The sequence below is a fragment of the Scomber japonicus genome, chromosome 20, assembly GCF_027409825.1.
Source record: "Scomber japonicus isolate fScoJap1 chromosome 20, fScoJap1.pri, whole genome shotgun sequence".
Taxonomy (NCBI): Eukaryota; Metazoa; Chordata; class Actinopteri; order Scombriformes; family Scombridae; genus Scomber; species Scomber japonicus.
The window spans coordinates 2373242-2390368 of NC_070597.1; the positions used below are offsets into that span (position 1 = coordinate 2373242).

Here is a 17127-nt window from a genome sequence, read left to right on the forward strand (position 1 = left end):
CTGCCGGCGCCGAGAACACTTCCTGCACCTAAAACTGGATCTCAGCTCAAAGCGGGTCAGGCAGCCGCTGCCGCTGGTGCTGTTACCATGACGACCAACGGCACCAAGAGCCTGAACGGGCCGTCTGGGTCCAAACCGCGAAGTGTAGCCAACGGTTTCCCGAAGCAGCCGCAAAACTTCGCTCCTCCAGGCGGCTCCAGACCCGCTCCCGGTGCTCGAGCTGGTTCTGGTCCCGGTTCTAGGTCAGGTTCTGGTTCTAGGTCAGGTTCCGGTTCTCGGTCTGGTTCTGGTTCTCGGTCCGGTTCTCCCCTCCAGAAGAACCTGCCGGCCAGTCGTTCTCTCTCCAGCGAAAGCCTGGGCTCGGCTCCGTCCGTCAGCTTGTCCGAAGACGACCGGCTCCGTTCCCGCAGCCTCACCCAGGTCCGCCAGACCCCCTCCCCCTCCCTCCCCCCTCCTTCCTCCTCCTCCTCCTCTTCCTCCCTCCATCGCTCCCCCACCTCCAGCCGCTCCTACTCCTCCAACAGGGCCGCCTCCTCCACCCAGGCTCCGCCCAGAGGCAGCGCAGCCAAATCACCTGAAGGCGAAGGGGTGAAAGGTCAGAGGTCAGGGTTGGGCGTCCCCTCCCTCCTGCCCCCCTCCGGTCTGAAGAAGCCCCTCTTCCCAAGCCTTGGCTCCGCCTCCAAGCCCAGCGGCATCAGCTACAAGCTGTCCCGCCCGTCACTCATGAAGCAGTCCCGCCCCCTCAGAGTGAGCTCGGCCAATGAGCTGGCAGCAGAGTCGGAGGAAGTGAAGCGCAGAGATTCGGTGGAGACGCTGTCGACCGCGGAGAACAGCCCAGGTTTCATTTTATATTTACTATTCTTTATTTTATTTAACCCTCCTGTTGTCCTCAGCTCAAGGAAGGGAGGGAGGAAGGAAGTAAGAAGAGAAGGAAGGGATGAAGGGATGAAGGGAGGAAGGAAGTAAGGAGAGAAGGAAGTAAGGAAAGATAGGAGTAAGGAGGGAGGGAGGGAGGGAGAAAAGGAGGAAGGAAAAGGAGGAAGGAGGGAGGGAGAAGGAAGGAAGGAAGGACAAAAGGGAAGGAAGGAAGGAAGGACAAAAGGGAAGGGAGGTAAGGAGGGAGGCAGGGAGGAAAGGAGTAAGGAGGGAGGGAGGAAGGAAGGAAGGAAGGAAAGGAGTTAGGAAGGAAGGAAAGGAGTTAGGAAGGAAGGAAAGGAGTAAGGAGGAAGGAAGAAAGGTAGGAAGGAAGGAAAGGAGTAAGGAGGGAGTGAGGAAGGAAGGAAAGGAGTAAGGAGGGAGGAAGGAAGGAAGGAAGGAAGGAAGGAAAGGAGGGAGGGAGGAAGGATTATATAATAGAAATAAGATGAAGCTGACCTCCGTCTCTCTCCTCTCTGACAGAAATGACTCCGGAGGCTCCAGAGGGGGGGGGTCTGTGCTCTGACGTCGTGTCCCACAGAGAGCTGTCGATCGTGGGGGAGACGCTGGAGGACATGTCCCTGTCCTCCACGTCGTCTCTGGACAGAAACGACACCAGTCAGGAGTACATGGACGACTTCGACAACCTCGGTGAACACCACGCTTCATCTGCTACATGATTTATATCAGCTGCACTCAGTTTGGTTATTAGAGAGGAAGAAATAAAACTAATATTATTTATTATAAGAAATAAAATGAATATTACTTATTATACAGTAGAAATAAAACTAATATTGTTTATTATTAGTGGTGGGCCGTTATCGGCGTTAACCAGGCGGGGAGCTCTGGTCCTCTGAAATGAGGCCAACCAGGAAGTAACTTAGAGCTGCATTCTATCAAAAGGCCACCAGGGGGCGAGCGTCTCTATACAAGTCAATGGAGAATTCACCAACTTCTCACTTGATTTCTAACCTCAGTAAACGTTTTCAAAATGTGTTTATGGTCTCAATCGCTAGTTTAAAGCCTTCTTCAATGCAGTATGATGTTCATTTGGGACATTTTGGCCTCCCTGATTTTATATGTGACGATAAAGCAGGGTATGCATTAGGGCGTGGCTACGTCCTGATTGACAGGTTGATTGACCAATGTCCTCCAGATCCAGCCCTCACCATGCGCCACCTGGCTTCAGAAACCCTCTCAAAGACTTACTTTTAGTCATAATTTGGGTAGCACACATATATATTCTGAATGCCTTCAGCAGAATTCAAATGAGCCGTTTTAATCTAGACTAATCTAGATTAGTTCCAAGATTGCAGTGAGATTAATCTAGATTAAAAAAAATGTATCTATGCCCACGACTATTTATTATACAGTAGAAATAAAACTAACATTATATGTTTTGTGTTTTTAGGAAACGGGGGCGTCGGCATTCTTCTTCTCTCCTCTAAAAATGACGAAGACGACTCAGGGCTCGACCAATCGTGCGCCCGGTTCGATGACGACAAGGTGGTGGTTAACGGCGTAACCAAGGCGACAGGGCTTTGTTTCCTAGACGACAGCATGGACTGGGCTGGTATGAGACTGAGTGGTGAGTTTTATAATAGACATTTATTATTGATCAGGTAAAAAAGTCTTTAAATGTTCGTTAAAGTGTTTGTTTTTGTTTTTTTTCTTCTCAGTTGAGCAAGGAGACAACCGTCTGACTCGTCTGTCCCGCCGGAGGAGATCCAGTCAGCCGGACTATCACGATCAGGTATCAACCCGACGTAGATCAAAGCTCTGATCAGTCAGTATTGATCATCTGTTAGCTGCCTGAAGCCTCTCAGGTTTCACTGCCGCCTCGTTTCTTTATAAACTGAATATCTTTTTGTTTTTTGATTGTTGGTCGGACAAAAAACAGATATTTGAATTAGGGCTGTCAAACGATTAATTTTTTAAATCGCGATTAATCGCAGAGTTTGCATAGTTAATCACGATTAATGGCGTTTTGAATTGCATGTTTAAAATCCTGTTATTTTCCATTTGAAGGCAGTTTTAAGCCCATAATGTAAAGCATTTCTTACCAGAGTGTCTTAACTGGGAATCAATCACGGCTCTGCTGCGACTCCCACACTCCAAAATGGTCCTTTGGTGGAGCTGAGGCTGGCTTGGCTGCACCTGGGTGTTTAGCGTGGAGGTGCTAACTCAAACTCCACGTACTCCGGTGGTAGTTAAACTCCGTTTGACACAGGTTGCATTTTACTTTTGACTTGTCAACTGAAGCGTCTGGAAGTGTTTTAAAGTTAAACAAGCCGTTCAAAAGTCCAGTAGCTCTCTTACTTTCCATCAGCGCGGTAGGTTTACTGCAGGAGGCCACTTCAAAGCATAGCGCTACAGCTAGAGGAGCCGTCTACGGGGGAGTAGACAAAAGGGACAAAAAGGCTTGCAACATTAAAATGAGATTTAAAAAAATGAATGTGTTATGGATTGCATTAATGTAATCGTGATTAACACGTTAACGCTTATAGCCCTTATTTGAATATATTAATTTGGGCTTTTAACAGACAAAAAAAATGAGAAAAATCAATTAGTAGATGGATTGATAATGAAAATAATCATTAGCTGCGTCTCTGATGATGTTAACAGGGTGATATAGGTCTTAAATAATATGAATATAAGGAGTGTGATGATATGTGACTCATAATTTAAAGGTGCAGTCAGACTTCACACTTATTGATCATATAAGACAGATTCAACCTATCAGCTGTGAGTCCATTAACACATCCTCAGCATCAGACAGGAAGCTGGACGAAGGACTCGGACTTCATTTTAGTTCAATAAAGGACTGTTTTTTTTAGGACAGTATTAAAATGTAAAACCTTAAATAATCCACATATCTGCAGCACTGTGACGTCCTGTGTGTGTCCCTGCAGGGCGGCTCGTCTCTGGATTTGTCTCCGTCGGACAGCTGTGGGTCCGGAGGAACCTACATGTGGGACGAGGAAGGTCTGGAGCCGCTGGGAGGAGGCGCCGCCACAACCGCCTCCATCCACACCAACAGCAACACCACCCACCACATCGGGAGCTTCGACTCCGACCTCAACAGCATCGTAAGTGTGTGTGATAATGACCCTGATGGAGGTTAAACAAGTGAATCACTGCTGGTGCATCCCCCAAAATAGATTATATATATAACCAGTGTTTATGGCTCCAGTAAACTCAAAGTCACAGTTTTAAAAATCAGCTATTTGTGGACTTAATACAGACAGATTTATCTTTATAGGAACAAACAGTATTTCTTCCTAAATTACTATAATGTTGCTGTGTGAGCAGTTCAGCTGTTAATGAACGAGATAAATTCAGAGGAAGCTGCTAAATATGCTCAGAAGGGTTTGTTGGTTTATCTCCAGAGAAGCAGGTTGAGTAGAAAAAGGGAGAAAAAGAGAGAAACAGTGAGTGTTTAATATTCCAGCAGCATGTCTGTCCTACTTTAAGACAGCAGCAGTCAGAGCCGGGTCGGATGTGTCGAATAATCATTCACAGGGTCTAAAGTTGAGTTTGTGCTTTGTTTTTTTTTTATTGAAAAACTTTAATGAGTCATTGAGCTGTGTAGTCTAGTATTCAGGTTCATTAACAGCTACTTTCAGCTCTAAGCTTGTTGTGTTGAAGTTGAACCTGAAACACAGAGTAGAATGTTTACTACTGCCCTCGGCTACTTTGACTCGGTAGTAAGTTAGCCTGCTAGCCAGCTGACTGGTAGTAAGTTAGCCTGCTAGCTAGCTGACTCGGTAGTAAGTTAGCCTGCTAGCTAGCTGACTCGGTAGTAAGTTAGCCTGCTAGCTGGCTGACTGGTAGTAAGTTAGCCTGCTACCTAGCTGACTTGTAGTAAGTTAGCCTGCTAGCTAGCTGACTCGGTAGTAAGTTAGCCTGCTAGCTAGCTGACTCGGTAGTAAGTTAGCCTGCTAGCTGGCTGACTGGTAGTAAGTTAGCCTGCTACCTAGCTGACTTGTAGTAAGTTAGCCTGCTAGCTAGCTGAGTGGTAGTAAGTTAGCCTGCTAGCTAGCTGAGTGGTAGTAAGTTATCCTGGTAGCTAGCTGACTGGTAGTAAGTTAGCCTGCTAGCTAGCTGACTGATAGTAAGTTAGCCCGCTAGCTAGCTGACTCGGTAGTAAGTTAGCCTGCTAGCTAGCTGACTGGAGGGAACATGATGCAGACGAAGACACAGTAAAGTCCAGCGTGGTTTAAAAGCTTCCAGAAAGTAAAGGATAATGTCGTCAGGTGTGAAATATGTGGAGCAGAGTTGAGCTACGGTGGCTTCACATGGACAAAAAGCTGCTGTGTGCTGTGACGGTTACTGAGGGAGACGGACCTGACGCTAATCACCAAACTAGTACGTCAACATCTGGAACAGCGGCTGGATATTCAGGCTAGTCTAAAGCTTGTCTAACATCTGGGCAGCATGATGAGCCACTCTGAGTAGTTTCAGTATTTCTGAGCTGTGGAGCAGCAAGGAACAGACAGTTTATCAGTGGGAACAACTCAAGATACATTTTATTGTCTCTGATGTGACGAACACGGCTTGAGTTGGATGTTTCTAACTGAACCTCGTATCACAGTGACACCTACTGTCATTAAAGGGAATTACAACAACTTAGCAGCAAAGTTCAGAAGTCTAATAATAAATCATCTGAGGTGCTTTTAAACATGAAGTCTCTTCTTAAAAAATACTTTAATAGGAGAGCCTTTACTGATTTTAAGTTCAGATTTTCCTTGAATTACTTTAATTTCCTTTAAATGTTTTGTTTCTACATTGAAATGTTTTTATTTGTTCTCTTTTTGCTGCCTTGTGAAACACTGCACCTTGGAGTGCTCCATAAATAAAGTTACAGGAAGTCAGCCTTACAGAGTTACATGCTCTTCACATCGTACACCACAACATGACTTATGATTAGTGGCTGTTTTCTAGCTCCACATAGTGTTTATTTCACCACTTCATGCATTGTCCAATCAAAGCCTGCGTATGAAGACGTGCGTGGGGCGCGAGGCCCGTTCATCGCTGCTTGCAGCTTTAATTATTATCATTATTTTTATTCTCTATGAAAGAAAAGCTTCAGGCTTCACAGTGACACCTACTGTCATTAAAAGGAATTACAACAACTTAAACCAAATGTAAAATCATCTGAGAGTCTAACTTATTAATTATGTTAAATAAAACAAGAATAAGGGGGGGGGGTGTCACCTTCTAATAACTTCTAATGGAGGCTTTTATCACCCTCTACGTGTAAAAGCTTCCAGAAAGTAAAGGATAATGTCGTCAGGTGTGAAATATGTAGAGCAGAGTTGAGCTACGGTGGCTTCACATGGACAAAAAGCTGCTGTCTGCTGAGACGGTTGCCGAGGGAGACGGCTCTGACGCTGGTTTATGACAGGGAGAAAAAAAACATATATATATATTTCTAGGGGTTTGTGGAAGAAAGAAAGAAAAGAAAGCTGATTATCATTTAAATTAATACAAGTTTGTGCATCTAAAGCTTGTTGAAAGGTATTTTTTTTTAGCTCTTGTGAATGTCGGCATGCATCGGTTATACCCGCCATGATGAAACAGGCTGGTGCATGTCTCTAGGTGTGTGTGTGTGTGTCGTGTGTCGAGCAGCAGAAAAACCTGAAGTTCAAACAGGCAGAAACAAGCCGTCATTAAATCATTAAAGTTAAATGTCAGAGAGTATGTAAGGTTGGCGTCTGTTGCACATTTTTTTAGGGAACAAGTCTGAACTCGAGCTGCTGCTGAACTCCTGAACTCTTGTTTTAAAAATGTCAGGAGACGAGTCGAAGGCACAGACGTGATCTCAGAGGAAAGAAATGCAACAAATACAAAAGGAGAGATTATACAGATGTTCTGAAAAGGATCAGATATATGAAAAAAGAAAAACTGAATATCTTAAAGAATGTTTTGTGTGAAATGTTTGGAGTTTAAATACTTTGATCCATAAAAGCTGCTTCTTAAATCAGATATCAACCCTTCATCCTGAGGCGTGTCTCTCTCTCTCTCTCTCTCCTTCACTCTCTCTTTCTCTCTCTCTCTCTCTCTATCTCTCTCTCTCTCCCTCTCGCTCTCTCTCTCTCTCTCTCTCTCTCTCTCTCTCTCTCTCACTCTCTGTCTCTCTCTCTCTCTCTGTCTCTCTCTCTCTCTCTCTCTCTCTGTGTGATCACATGTTCAGGTTTCATCATCAGGACTGTTTAGAGTTTAAATTTAGTCCTCTGCCGCCATCATGTGGCTGATCTGTGAATTACAGCCCCTACTAAAAAAACAGTCTAAGTGTTGCAGCTCAAAACAATTAATGTTGATTTTTAAGTAAAGGAAAAATATTCAGTTTTCTCATTTAAAGAGGCTGAAGGAGGGGAATGAGGAAGAGGAGGTGGAAGAAGAGGAGAAGGAAGAGGCGGAGGAAAAGAAACCAGAAAATATTTGGCTGATTTTTTTTATTCTAAGTGACTAATTAATTAATTAACTAACCAATTAATATTGATGTTTAAGTCTTCTCATTCAGATACAGTGTGCAGATGTATCGCTGCAACTCTCAAGTTAGTGTGTTTAAAATCTGAGTAATTTAATCTCAGAGTTAAAGATGAAAGTGAAGATATTATATAAAGCAGCAGGTGGCGCTCTCATCACAGTTAAAGATGAGAGTCAGTTATTAAATAAAGCAGCAGGTGGCGCTCTCATCACAGACTGTAACACATGACTCAACATCAGGTTTCTGACTCACTGCTGCTGTAACCCTCCTGCTCTGTACAGTTAATACAATCCTCAGTATTAATATTGAGAGGCTGTTAACGAGGTGTGTGTGTTAACGAGGTGTGTGTGTGTGTGTGTGTGTGTGTGTGTGTGTGTGTTAACGAGGTGTGTGTGTGTGTGTGTGTGTGTGTGTATGTGTTAACGAGGTGTTTGACCCTAACGAGCTCAGTGGACGTTAATGAGAAATCTAAACCTGATGGTGTGACATTAATTATTATTATTATTATTAGAGTTTTTGAATGAACACCAGGGGTCAGTGTTGGTCTGAGAGACTGTGTGTGTGTGTGTGTGTGTGTGTGTGTGTGTGTGTGTGTCTGTGTGTGTGTTTAAGGCAACAAGTCTGAAGCTGTCAACAGACCATTACACACCAAACTCAGGTCAAACAGCCTGAAATCAGTAGAGAGCTGTTTGAGTGTGTGTGTGTCTCTGTGTGTGTGTGTGTGTGTGTGTGTGTGTGTGTGTGTGTGTGTGTGTGTGTGTGTGTGTGTGTGTGTGTGTGTGTGTGGCTAACATACTGGACTTGAAACATTGATTAGTTCAGAGACTAAAGTGAGGAAGAGGAGGAGGAAGAGGAAGAGGAGGAGGAGAGAAGATGAAAGGCAGAGTGTTAAGAAAGAGAAGAAGGTGATTTTTCTCCTCTGTGGTTCTGATGATGATGATGGAGGGATGAGAGAGATTTACAGGCTGGAGGAAGAGGAGGAGGAAAAGGAGAAGGTAGAGGAGGTGAAGGAGGCAGGGGAAGAGGAGGTGAAGGAGGAAGGGGAGGTGGAGGAGAAGGAAGGGGAGGTGGAGGAGGAAGAGGAATTGGAAGAGGTGAAAGAAGAGGAAGAGGAGGTGAGGGAGGAAGGTGAGGTGGAGGAAGAGGAAGTGGAGGAGGAAGAGGAGGAGGAGGAGGAAGAGGAGGTGGAAGAGGAAGAGGAGGTGAATGAGGAAGGGGAGGTGAAGGAAGAGGAGAAGGAAGAGGAGGTGAATGAGGAAGGGGAGGTGAAGGAAGAGGAGGTGAATGAGGAAGGGGAGGTGAAGGAAGAGAAGAAGGAAGAGGAGGTGAATGAGGAAGGGGAGGTGGAGGAAGAGGAAGTGGAGGAGGAAGAGGAGGAGGAGGAGGAAGAGGAGGTGTAGGACCAGGAAGGGGAGGTGGAGGAGAAGGAAGGGGAGGTGGAGAAAGAGGAGAAGGAGGGTTAACAAGATGATCAATTCATCAGAGAGATGAAGAGAGACAGAGAGAAAGAGAGAGAGAGAGAGAGAGAGAGAGAGAGAGAGAGAGAGAGAGAGAGAGAGAGAGAGAGAGAGAGAGAGAGAGAGAGAGAGAGAGAGAGAGAGGAAGGACTTCTTTTGTCTTTGAGGCTAAAGTTAGATTTTTAGATGAGTGGAGCATTAATATAATTTGACTTTTAAAGATATTATTACTAAGTTTTATATTCTGTATTAAAAATAAAAAATAATAACTTCCAGTAAAGAAACACTGTCAGAGATAATTATAGTTTATTAAAGGTTAATCTATAATTGATGCTAAAGTAGATTTGTTTCAGGCTGTAAAAGTGATCGACCCTCTCTTCTCTTCTTCTCTCTGCTATTCAGACACACAGTGATGATGATGATGATGATGGTGGTGATGATGATGATGATGATGAGGATGATGATGATGATGATGATGATGATGATGAGGATGATGATGATGATGAGGATGATGATGGTGATGATGATGGTGGTGGTGATGATGATGAGGATGATGATGAGGATGATGATGGTGATGATGATGATGATGGTGGTGGTGATGATGATGATGATGATGATGGTGGTGATGATGATAATGATGATGATGATGATGGTGGTGATGATGATAATGATGATGATGATGATGGTGATGATGATGATGATAATGATGATGATGAAGGTGGTGATGATGATGATGATTATGATGGTGGTGGTGATGATGAGGATGATGATGAGGATGATGATGGTGATGATGATGATGATGATGGTGATGATGATGATGATGATAGTGATGATGGTGATGAGGATGATGGTGATGATGATGAGGATGATAGTGATGATGGTGATGAGGATGATGATGGTGGTGATGATGAGGATGATGATGATGATGGTGATGAGGATGATGGTGATGATGATGATGAGGATGATGGTGATGATGATGATGATGATGATGAGGATGGTGATGATGAGGATGGTGATGATGATGAGGATGATGGTGATGATGGTGATGGTGATGAGGATGAGGATGGTGATGATGGTGATGATGATGATGATGATGATGATGATGGTGATGAGGATGATGATGGTGGTGATGATGAGGATGATGATGATGATGATGGTGATGAGGATGATGGTGATGATGATGATGAGGATGATGGTGATGATGATGATGATGATGAGGATGGTGATGATGAGGATGAGGATGGTGATGATGATGAGGATGATGGTGATGATGGTGATGGTGATGAGGATGAGGATGGTGATGATGGTGATGATGATGATGATGATGATGATGGTGATGATGATGGTGGTGGTGGTGATGATGATGATGATGAAGGTGGTGATGATGATGATGATGATGATGATGATGAAGGTTGTTCTAGTTTTATTATCAGCTGGTTGAAGTTCGTCCTTCATGTCGAACAGAAGAAATAAATTAATACACTTTTTCTTCTTTTGTGTTTGTTCAAGGATTTTATATTTAATGCCTGAAGAGCTGAGTGTGTGTGTGTGTGTGTGTGTGTGTGTGTGTGTGTGTGTGTGTGTGTGTGTGTGTGTGTGTAATATTAATAAGTGTGTATCTGTGTGTGTTTCTCTCAGGACATCCTGAACAATCTGGAGTCATGTGATCTGGAGGACGATGACCTCATGCTGGACTCAGATTTCCCCGAAGAAGGCTCTCTGAACAGCGGTGTGTGTGTGTGTGTGTGTGTGTGTGTGTGTGTGTGTGTGTGTGTGTCTCTATGTGTGTGTCTCTGTGTGTGTGAGTGTGTGTCTCGGTGTGTGTGTGTGTGTGTCTCTGTGTGTGTGTGTGTGTGTGTGTGTTACTCTCCATATATAATAACTAAACATATACTCCCTCCTGTGTGTTCAGATGTAGATGGGATCTCTCACATGGCTCAGTGGAGGATGAGACAGCTGTGCTGGGGAACGCAGGACATTCACAACGAGAATGAAAGGTAGAAGAAGAAAAAGACTTCCTGTTTCTGTGTTTGTTCTGTTTTAACCTGCAGAGTAGAAATCACTGAGATCCATGTTCAGGCTGAGTTATAAGATTTATGGAAGAAACTAGAGATCAGAGTTCACAGATGCTCCTCATGATCTGTTTTAACCTCTTAATGAACGCTGTTCCGCCTACGGGACGGCTCGGACGTTGGGAGGTTTTAAACACCAATCCTTAAACATATATATTCATGCCGTACATTGTTGGAAAGCTTAGATTCTCCTGATTCATTCAAGACCACTCACGACTTATATGGTTGCTCACAGCCGTAATAGTATTAGCGATTAGCTCGGCTAGCCACTCACCTAAAGTAAGCTAACAGCTATAATGCTACATACCTTCAAAGTCTTCCCTTTATCCACAACGATCATCTTATGATCACTTTTACAATAATCCTGAGAGTGTTTCCTTTCCAATGATACCACCAGACACATCTCTGAGTCTCAAACTATGTGGGATCTGTGCTGCTCATGACTTGGGCATGTCGTTTAGGCTAACAGCATAAAAAATAGGGGCGTATATTAAGAGGTTAGAGAATGAGCCAAAATCACTCTGAGCTACAGTCTGAAGTCTTGAAGCTGTCATTACAAACTAATTAATACATTTCAGTTAGTGTCTTTAATACTTTCCCCCCTTTTTCATTCCACTTTATTACACATAATAATGGGCTTTAATGTTTGGATATCTTGAGTTAAAACCAAAGTCTGGTGAATATTTCATGTAAATATCCTCATTAGGAATATATCTACTGACAAAATAATGTAGACGTGTTCAGTACTTGTTTCTCCTGCTGTATAGTTGCAGTTCTAGTATGAATGAACTGACGCTCTGTAGTCTGAACTCAGTGTCACTTTAAAGGTTTAAACAGTTTTCTGGTGTTAATCTTCGTATTTTACCTTTTTGACACCAGAGTTTCTAATGAAAGACGTTCAGATGTGTTCAGTTTTTCATGCATGTCCCTGAACGCAGCAAAGAGCAGAGATGTAATCACACTTTTTTCTTGTTGTCTTCCTCTCCCTCTTCCTCCCCTTCTTCCTCCTCCTCTCCCTCTTCCTCCCCCTCTTCTACTTCCTCTCCTCCTCCTCTTCCTCTTCCTCTCCCTCTTCCTCCTCCTCTTCCTCCCCCTCTTCCTCCTCTTCTCCCTCTTCCTCTCCCTCTCCCTCTTACTCTCCCTCTCCCTCCTCCTCCCCCTCTCCCTCTCCCTCTCCTTCTCCTTCTCCCTCTCCCTCTTCCACCCCCCCCCCCCCCCCAGGTCTCCCTGCCTGTCTCCTGGTAGTCCTGGTCTTGGTCTGGATGTGGAAGAACTGGCTGAAGATTGTTCAGCAGTCAGATCACAGCTGGAACATCTGCAGAGGTTACTGCTGCAGGTGAGATGGAGACGAGATAAGATGATGTCATCAGCATACTTAAAACATGATGTCATCAGCAAACTTATAATATGATGTCATCAGCAAGCTTATAATATGATGTCATCAGCAAGCTTATAATATGATGTCATCAGCAAACTTATAACATGATGTCATCAGCAAACTTATAATATGATGTCATCAGCAAATTTATAACATGATGTCATCAGCAAATTTATAACATGATGTCATCAGCAAACTTATAATATGATGTCATCAGCAAACTTATAATATGATGTCATCAGCAAGCTTATAATATGATGTCATCAGCAAACTTATAACATGATGTCATCAGCAAACTTATAATATGATGTCATCAGCAAATTTATAACATGATGTCATCAGCAAACTTAAAACATGATGTCATCAGCAAACTTAAAACATGATGTCATCAGCAAACTTAAAACATCAGTAAACTTATAACATTATGTCATCAGCAAACTTATAACATGATGTCATCAGCGAAATAATAACATGATGTCATCAGTAAACTTATAACATGATGTCATCAGCGAAATAATAACATGATATCATCAGCAAACTTTACCACCTTTACCGCCTCACATCACGCGTGTGATAATAATCGTGTGTGTGTGTGTGTGTGTGGTGTGTGTGTGTGTGTGTGTTGTGTGTGTGTGTGTGTGTGTTTCTCAGGAGGAAGATGCAGATGACGACACTCTGACAACAGAAACTCTGAGTCCTGAAGCTGCAGAGTCCTCAACCAGCTCAGAGACACAGGTACGCACACACACACACACACACACACACACCTACATATACACACACACACACACACACACACACACACACACACACACACACACACACTGTCCTAGTTTTGTTATCCTACATTTCCAGTAATCAGTAATGCCTTTGCACAACCCTAACGTGTGTGTGTGTGTGTGTGTGTGTGTGTGTGTGTGTGTGTGTGTGTGTGTGTCTCTGTGTCTCTGTGTGTGTGTGTGTGTGTCCTCTGTATCTCTGTGTGTGTGTGTGTGTGTGTGTGTGTGTGTGTGTGTGTGTGTGTGTGTGTGTGTGTGTGTGTGTGTGTGTGTGTGTGTGCAGGTTCAGGATCTCCTGCAGGAGGTGCAGCAGCTCAGAGAGGAGCTGAAGAAGCAGAGATCGAACCATCGCTCAGCTCACTGTGCAGCTGGTTAGTGACTCTGCTGCTCGTCTATCATTTAACTTTAATATTAATAATAAATGTGTTTAATTAATCAGGATTTAAACTTTCAGTCTTCATGTTTCAGACTTTAGGACAAGTTTATCCTCAAATTAGGAAGATTATACTAACATGTTTAGTTTAGCTGAGTCATGTTTAGTGTCCAACGGAGCAAAATTCAGCTGCTCACTTCCAAAAAATGTGATTTAAATGTAGTAATTGTGTGTGTGTGTTTGTGTGTGTGTGTGTGTAGACTGTTCCCGCGGCGACCAGCAGGTGTCGTTGCCAGGAGACGACAGGAAAAGTGGATCGACACACACAGACGAGTGTGACGGAGAGAGAGAGCGTTGCATCACAGACGCCATGGAGAGAACACACTGTAAGCGCACACACACACACACACACTCACACACACACTGTAACACACACTGTAACACACACACACACACACACATGCAGAGACACACACACACACACTCACACACTGTAACGCACACACACACACTGTAACACACACACACACACACACTGTAACACACACTGTAACACACACACACACACACTGTAACACACACTGTAACACACACACACATGCACACACGCTAACACACATACATACACTGTAACATACACACGCACACACACACACACATTACACTGTAACTAACACACACACACACACTGTAACACACACACACTGTAACATACACACGCACCACACACACACACACACACACACTGTAACATACACACGCACACACACACACACTGTCACAACGGTCCTTTCAAATTAAAACTAGAGGAAATAAACTTTAAATTAAACTACAGCCGTAAATAAAAAGTTTGATTCTTATAAAATCAAACAAATTAAAACTTTAACAGTAAAATAAATATAAAGTTAAATGTTTGATTCATTAAACCTGAGAGTGTGTGTGTGTGTGTGTGTGTGTGTTAGTGTGTGTGTAGAGTGTGTAGTGTGTGTGTTAGTGTGTGTTAGTGTGTGTTAGTGTGTGTAGTGTGTGTGTAGTGTGTTAGAGTGTGTAGAGTGTGTTAGTGTGTGTAGTGTGTGTGTAGTGTGTGTTAGTGTGTGTAGAGTGTGTGTAGTGTGTGTAGTGTGTGTGTAGTGTGTGTAGAGTGTGTGTAGTGTGTGTAGTGTGTGTGTGTAGTGTGTGTAGTGTGTGTTAGTGTGTGTGTAGTGTGTGTTAGTGTGTAGTGTGTGTGTAATGAGTGTGTAATGTGTGTAGAGTGTGTAGTGTGTGTGTAATGTGTGTAGAGTGTGTAGTGAGTGTGTAGTGTGTGTAGTGTGTGTTAGTGTGTGTAGTGTGTGTGTAGTGTGTGTAGTTTAAAGCTTGATGTTCTTCTCTTGTTCTACAGATGTAATCCACAGATGTGTGAGTGTGTGTTCATTATTAACATATTTAACATCTTTAATTAAACATCAATAATTAGCCAATCAAAAGTATTTAAATGATCAATTAATTCAACTATTGATTCTTAAATGTGTGAATCTGGTGTCGAATTATATTTATTTGAATATTTTGGGTTTTTTTTTTTAAATCCATCCTGCAAATGATCAGCAGATTAATCAATAATAAAATCATCTTTACTTGTTAACCCTCCTGTTGTGCTCAGGTCAAGGAAAGGAAGGAAGGAAGGAAGGAATAAAATGAGGAAGAGAGAACAAAGGAAGGGAGGAAAGAGGAAGGAAAGAGGAAGGAAGTGAGAAAAAAGGAAATGAGGAAGGAAGGAAGTAACGAAGAAAGGAAGGAAGGAGGAAAAGAGGAAGTAAGGAGAGGAAAGAAGGAATGAGTAAGGAAGGAAAGATGGAAGGAAGGAAGGAAGTGGGGAAAAAAGGAAATGAGGAAGGAACGAAGGAAGGGAGAAAAGGAGGAAAGAAGGAGGGAAATAAGGGAGGAAATGAGGAAGGAAGGAAGGAAGGAAGGAGAGGAAAGGAGGAAAGAAGGAGGGAAATAAGGGAGGAAAGAGGAAGGAAGTGAGAAAAAAGGAAATGAGGAAGGAAGGAAGTAACAAAGGAAAGAAGGAGGAAAAGAGGAAGTAAGGAAGGGAGGAAAGAGGAAGGAAGGAAGTGGGGAAAGAAGGAAATGAGGAAGGAACGAAGGAAGGAGAAAAGGAGGAAGGAAGGAAGGAAGGAAGGAAGGGAGGAAAGAGGAAGTAAGTAAGGAGAGGAAAGAAGGAATGAGGAAGGAAGGAAGGAAGGGAGGAAAGAAGGAAATGAGGAAGGAACGAAGGAAGGGAGGAAGGAAGGAAGGGAGGAAAGAGGAAGGAAGGAGGGAGGAAAGAGGAAGGAAGGACGGAAGGGAGGGAGGAAAGACGAAGGAAGGAAGGAAGGAAGGGAGGAAAAAGGAAGGAAGGAAGGGAGGAAAGAGGAAGGAAGGAAGGAAGGAATAAAATGAGGAAGGAACGAAGGAGGGGAGAAAAGGAGGAAAGAAGGAGGAAATAAGGGAGGAAATGAGGAAGGAAGGAAGGAAGGAAGGAGAGAAAAGAAGGAGAGAAGGAAGGGAGGAAAAGAGGGAAAAGAGGGAGAAAGGAAGGAAGGAAGGAAGGAAGGAAGGAAGGGAGGAGGAAAGAGGAAGAAGGACGAAGGAAGGGAGGATAAGAGGAAGGAAGGAAGGAAGGAAGGAATAAAATGAGGAAGGAACGAAGGAGGGGAGAAAAGGAGGAAAGAAGGAGGGAAATAAGGGAGGAAATGAGGAAGGAAGGAAGGAGAGAAAAGAAGGAGAGAAGGAAGGGAGGAAAGAGGAGGAAGGAGGAAGGGAGGAAGGGAGGAAAGAGGAAGGAAGGAAGTGAGAAAAAAGGAAATGAGGAAGGAAGAAAGTAACGAAGGAAGGAAGGAAGGAATGAGGAAGGAAGGGAGGAAGGAGAAAAGGAAGGAAGGAAGGAAGGAAGGAAGGAAGGAAGGAAGGAAGGAACAGTCAAAAGAGATAGGGTCAGTTTGACCCGGGAGCACAACAGGAGGGTTAATCAGGTTTAATGTTCTCAGTTTAAAGGTTAACTTCCTGTTTTCTGGAGCTTTCAATCACGTTCTCATTTAAATATGTTTTAATTAAAAACCCGACCAATCAGAACAGACGGTTTAGTGATGTCATTAGAAAGGGCTTCTGGGTAATGTAGTCTTTTGTAGGAATTAAAGCTTTTAAATGGGGGTCAGCCTTCAAACTTAAATATTAATATTATTATTCTTATGTGAGCTTTTTGGAGTTTAAATCTTTTTTTATTTTAGTTTAATTTAAGAAGAGAAGGTCAGGTTTTCCCCTCCAGCTTTCTTTCTTTCTTTTTCGACTTTCTATCGCTTCGTTTTCCTTTCATCACCTTTTTTTCTCTTGACGTTATGAATCCTTTCCCTCCTTTTCTCTCTCTCTTTTTTCTTCCTCTCTCTCTCTCCCTCTCTCTCTCTCTCTCTCTCTCTCTCTCTCTATCTCTCTCTCCCTTTCTCTCTCTCTCTCTCACCCCCCCTCTTCCTCTCTCCTCCTCTCTCTCTCGCTCTCTCTCTCTCTCTCTCTCTCTCTCTCTCTCTCTCTCTCTCACCCCCCTCTTCCTCTCTCCTCCCTCCCTCCCTCCCTCTCCCTTTCTCTCCCCCTCTATCTCCCTCTTTCCCTCTCTCTCTCTGTCTCTGTCTCTCTCTCTCTTTCTCC

The 17127-nt window shown here is 43.5% G+C and overlaps 1 protein-coding gene across 1 annotated transcript in view; it reads left to right on the forward strand.

Moving 5' to 3' along the window:
• The window catches only part of LOC128381826 (serine-rich coiled-coil domain-containing protein 2-like), a 47818-nt gene that overhangs the window by 27861 nt on the left and 2830 nt on the right, over positions 1-17127 (forward strand). Inside the window, exons 2-12 of the mRNA XM_053341856.1 lie at positions 1-838; positions 1399-1566; positions 2327-2503; positions 2595-2668; positions 3828-4004; positions 10504-10594; positions 10778-10862; positions 12159-12273; positions 12967-13050; positions 13378-13465; positions 13728-13853. The exon at positions 1-838 is cut by the window's left edge and continues 544 nt beyond it. Coding sequence (XP_053197831.1) covers positions 1-838; positions 1399-1566; positions 2327-2503; positions 2595-2668; positions 3828-4004; positions 10504-10594; positions 10778-10862; positions 12159-12273; positions 12967-13050; positions 13378-13465; positions 13728-13853 — 2023 coding nt within the window. The remainder of the gene's footprint in view (positions 839-1398; positions 1567-2326; positions 2504-2594; positions 2669-3827; positions 4005-10503; positions 10595-10777; positions 10863-12158; positions 12274-12966; positions 13051-13377; positions 13466-13727; positions 13854-17127) is intronic.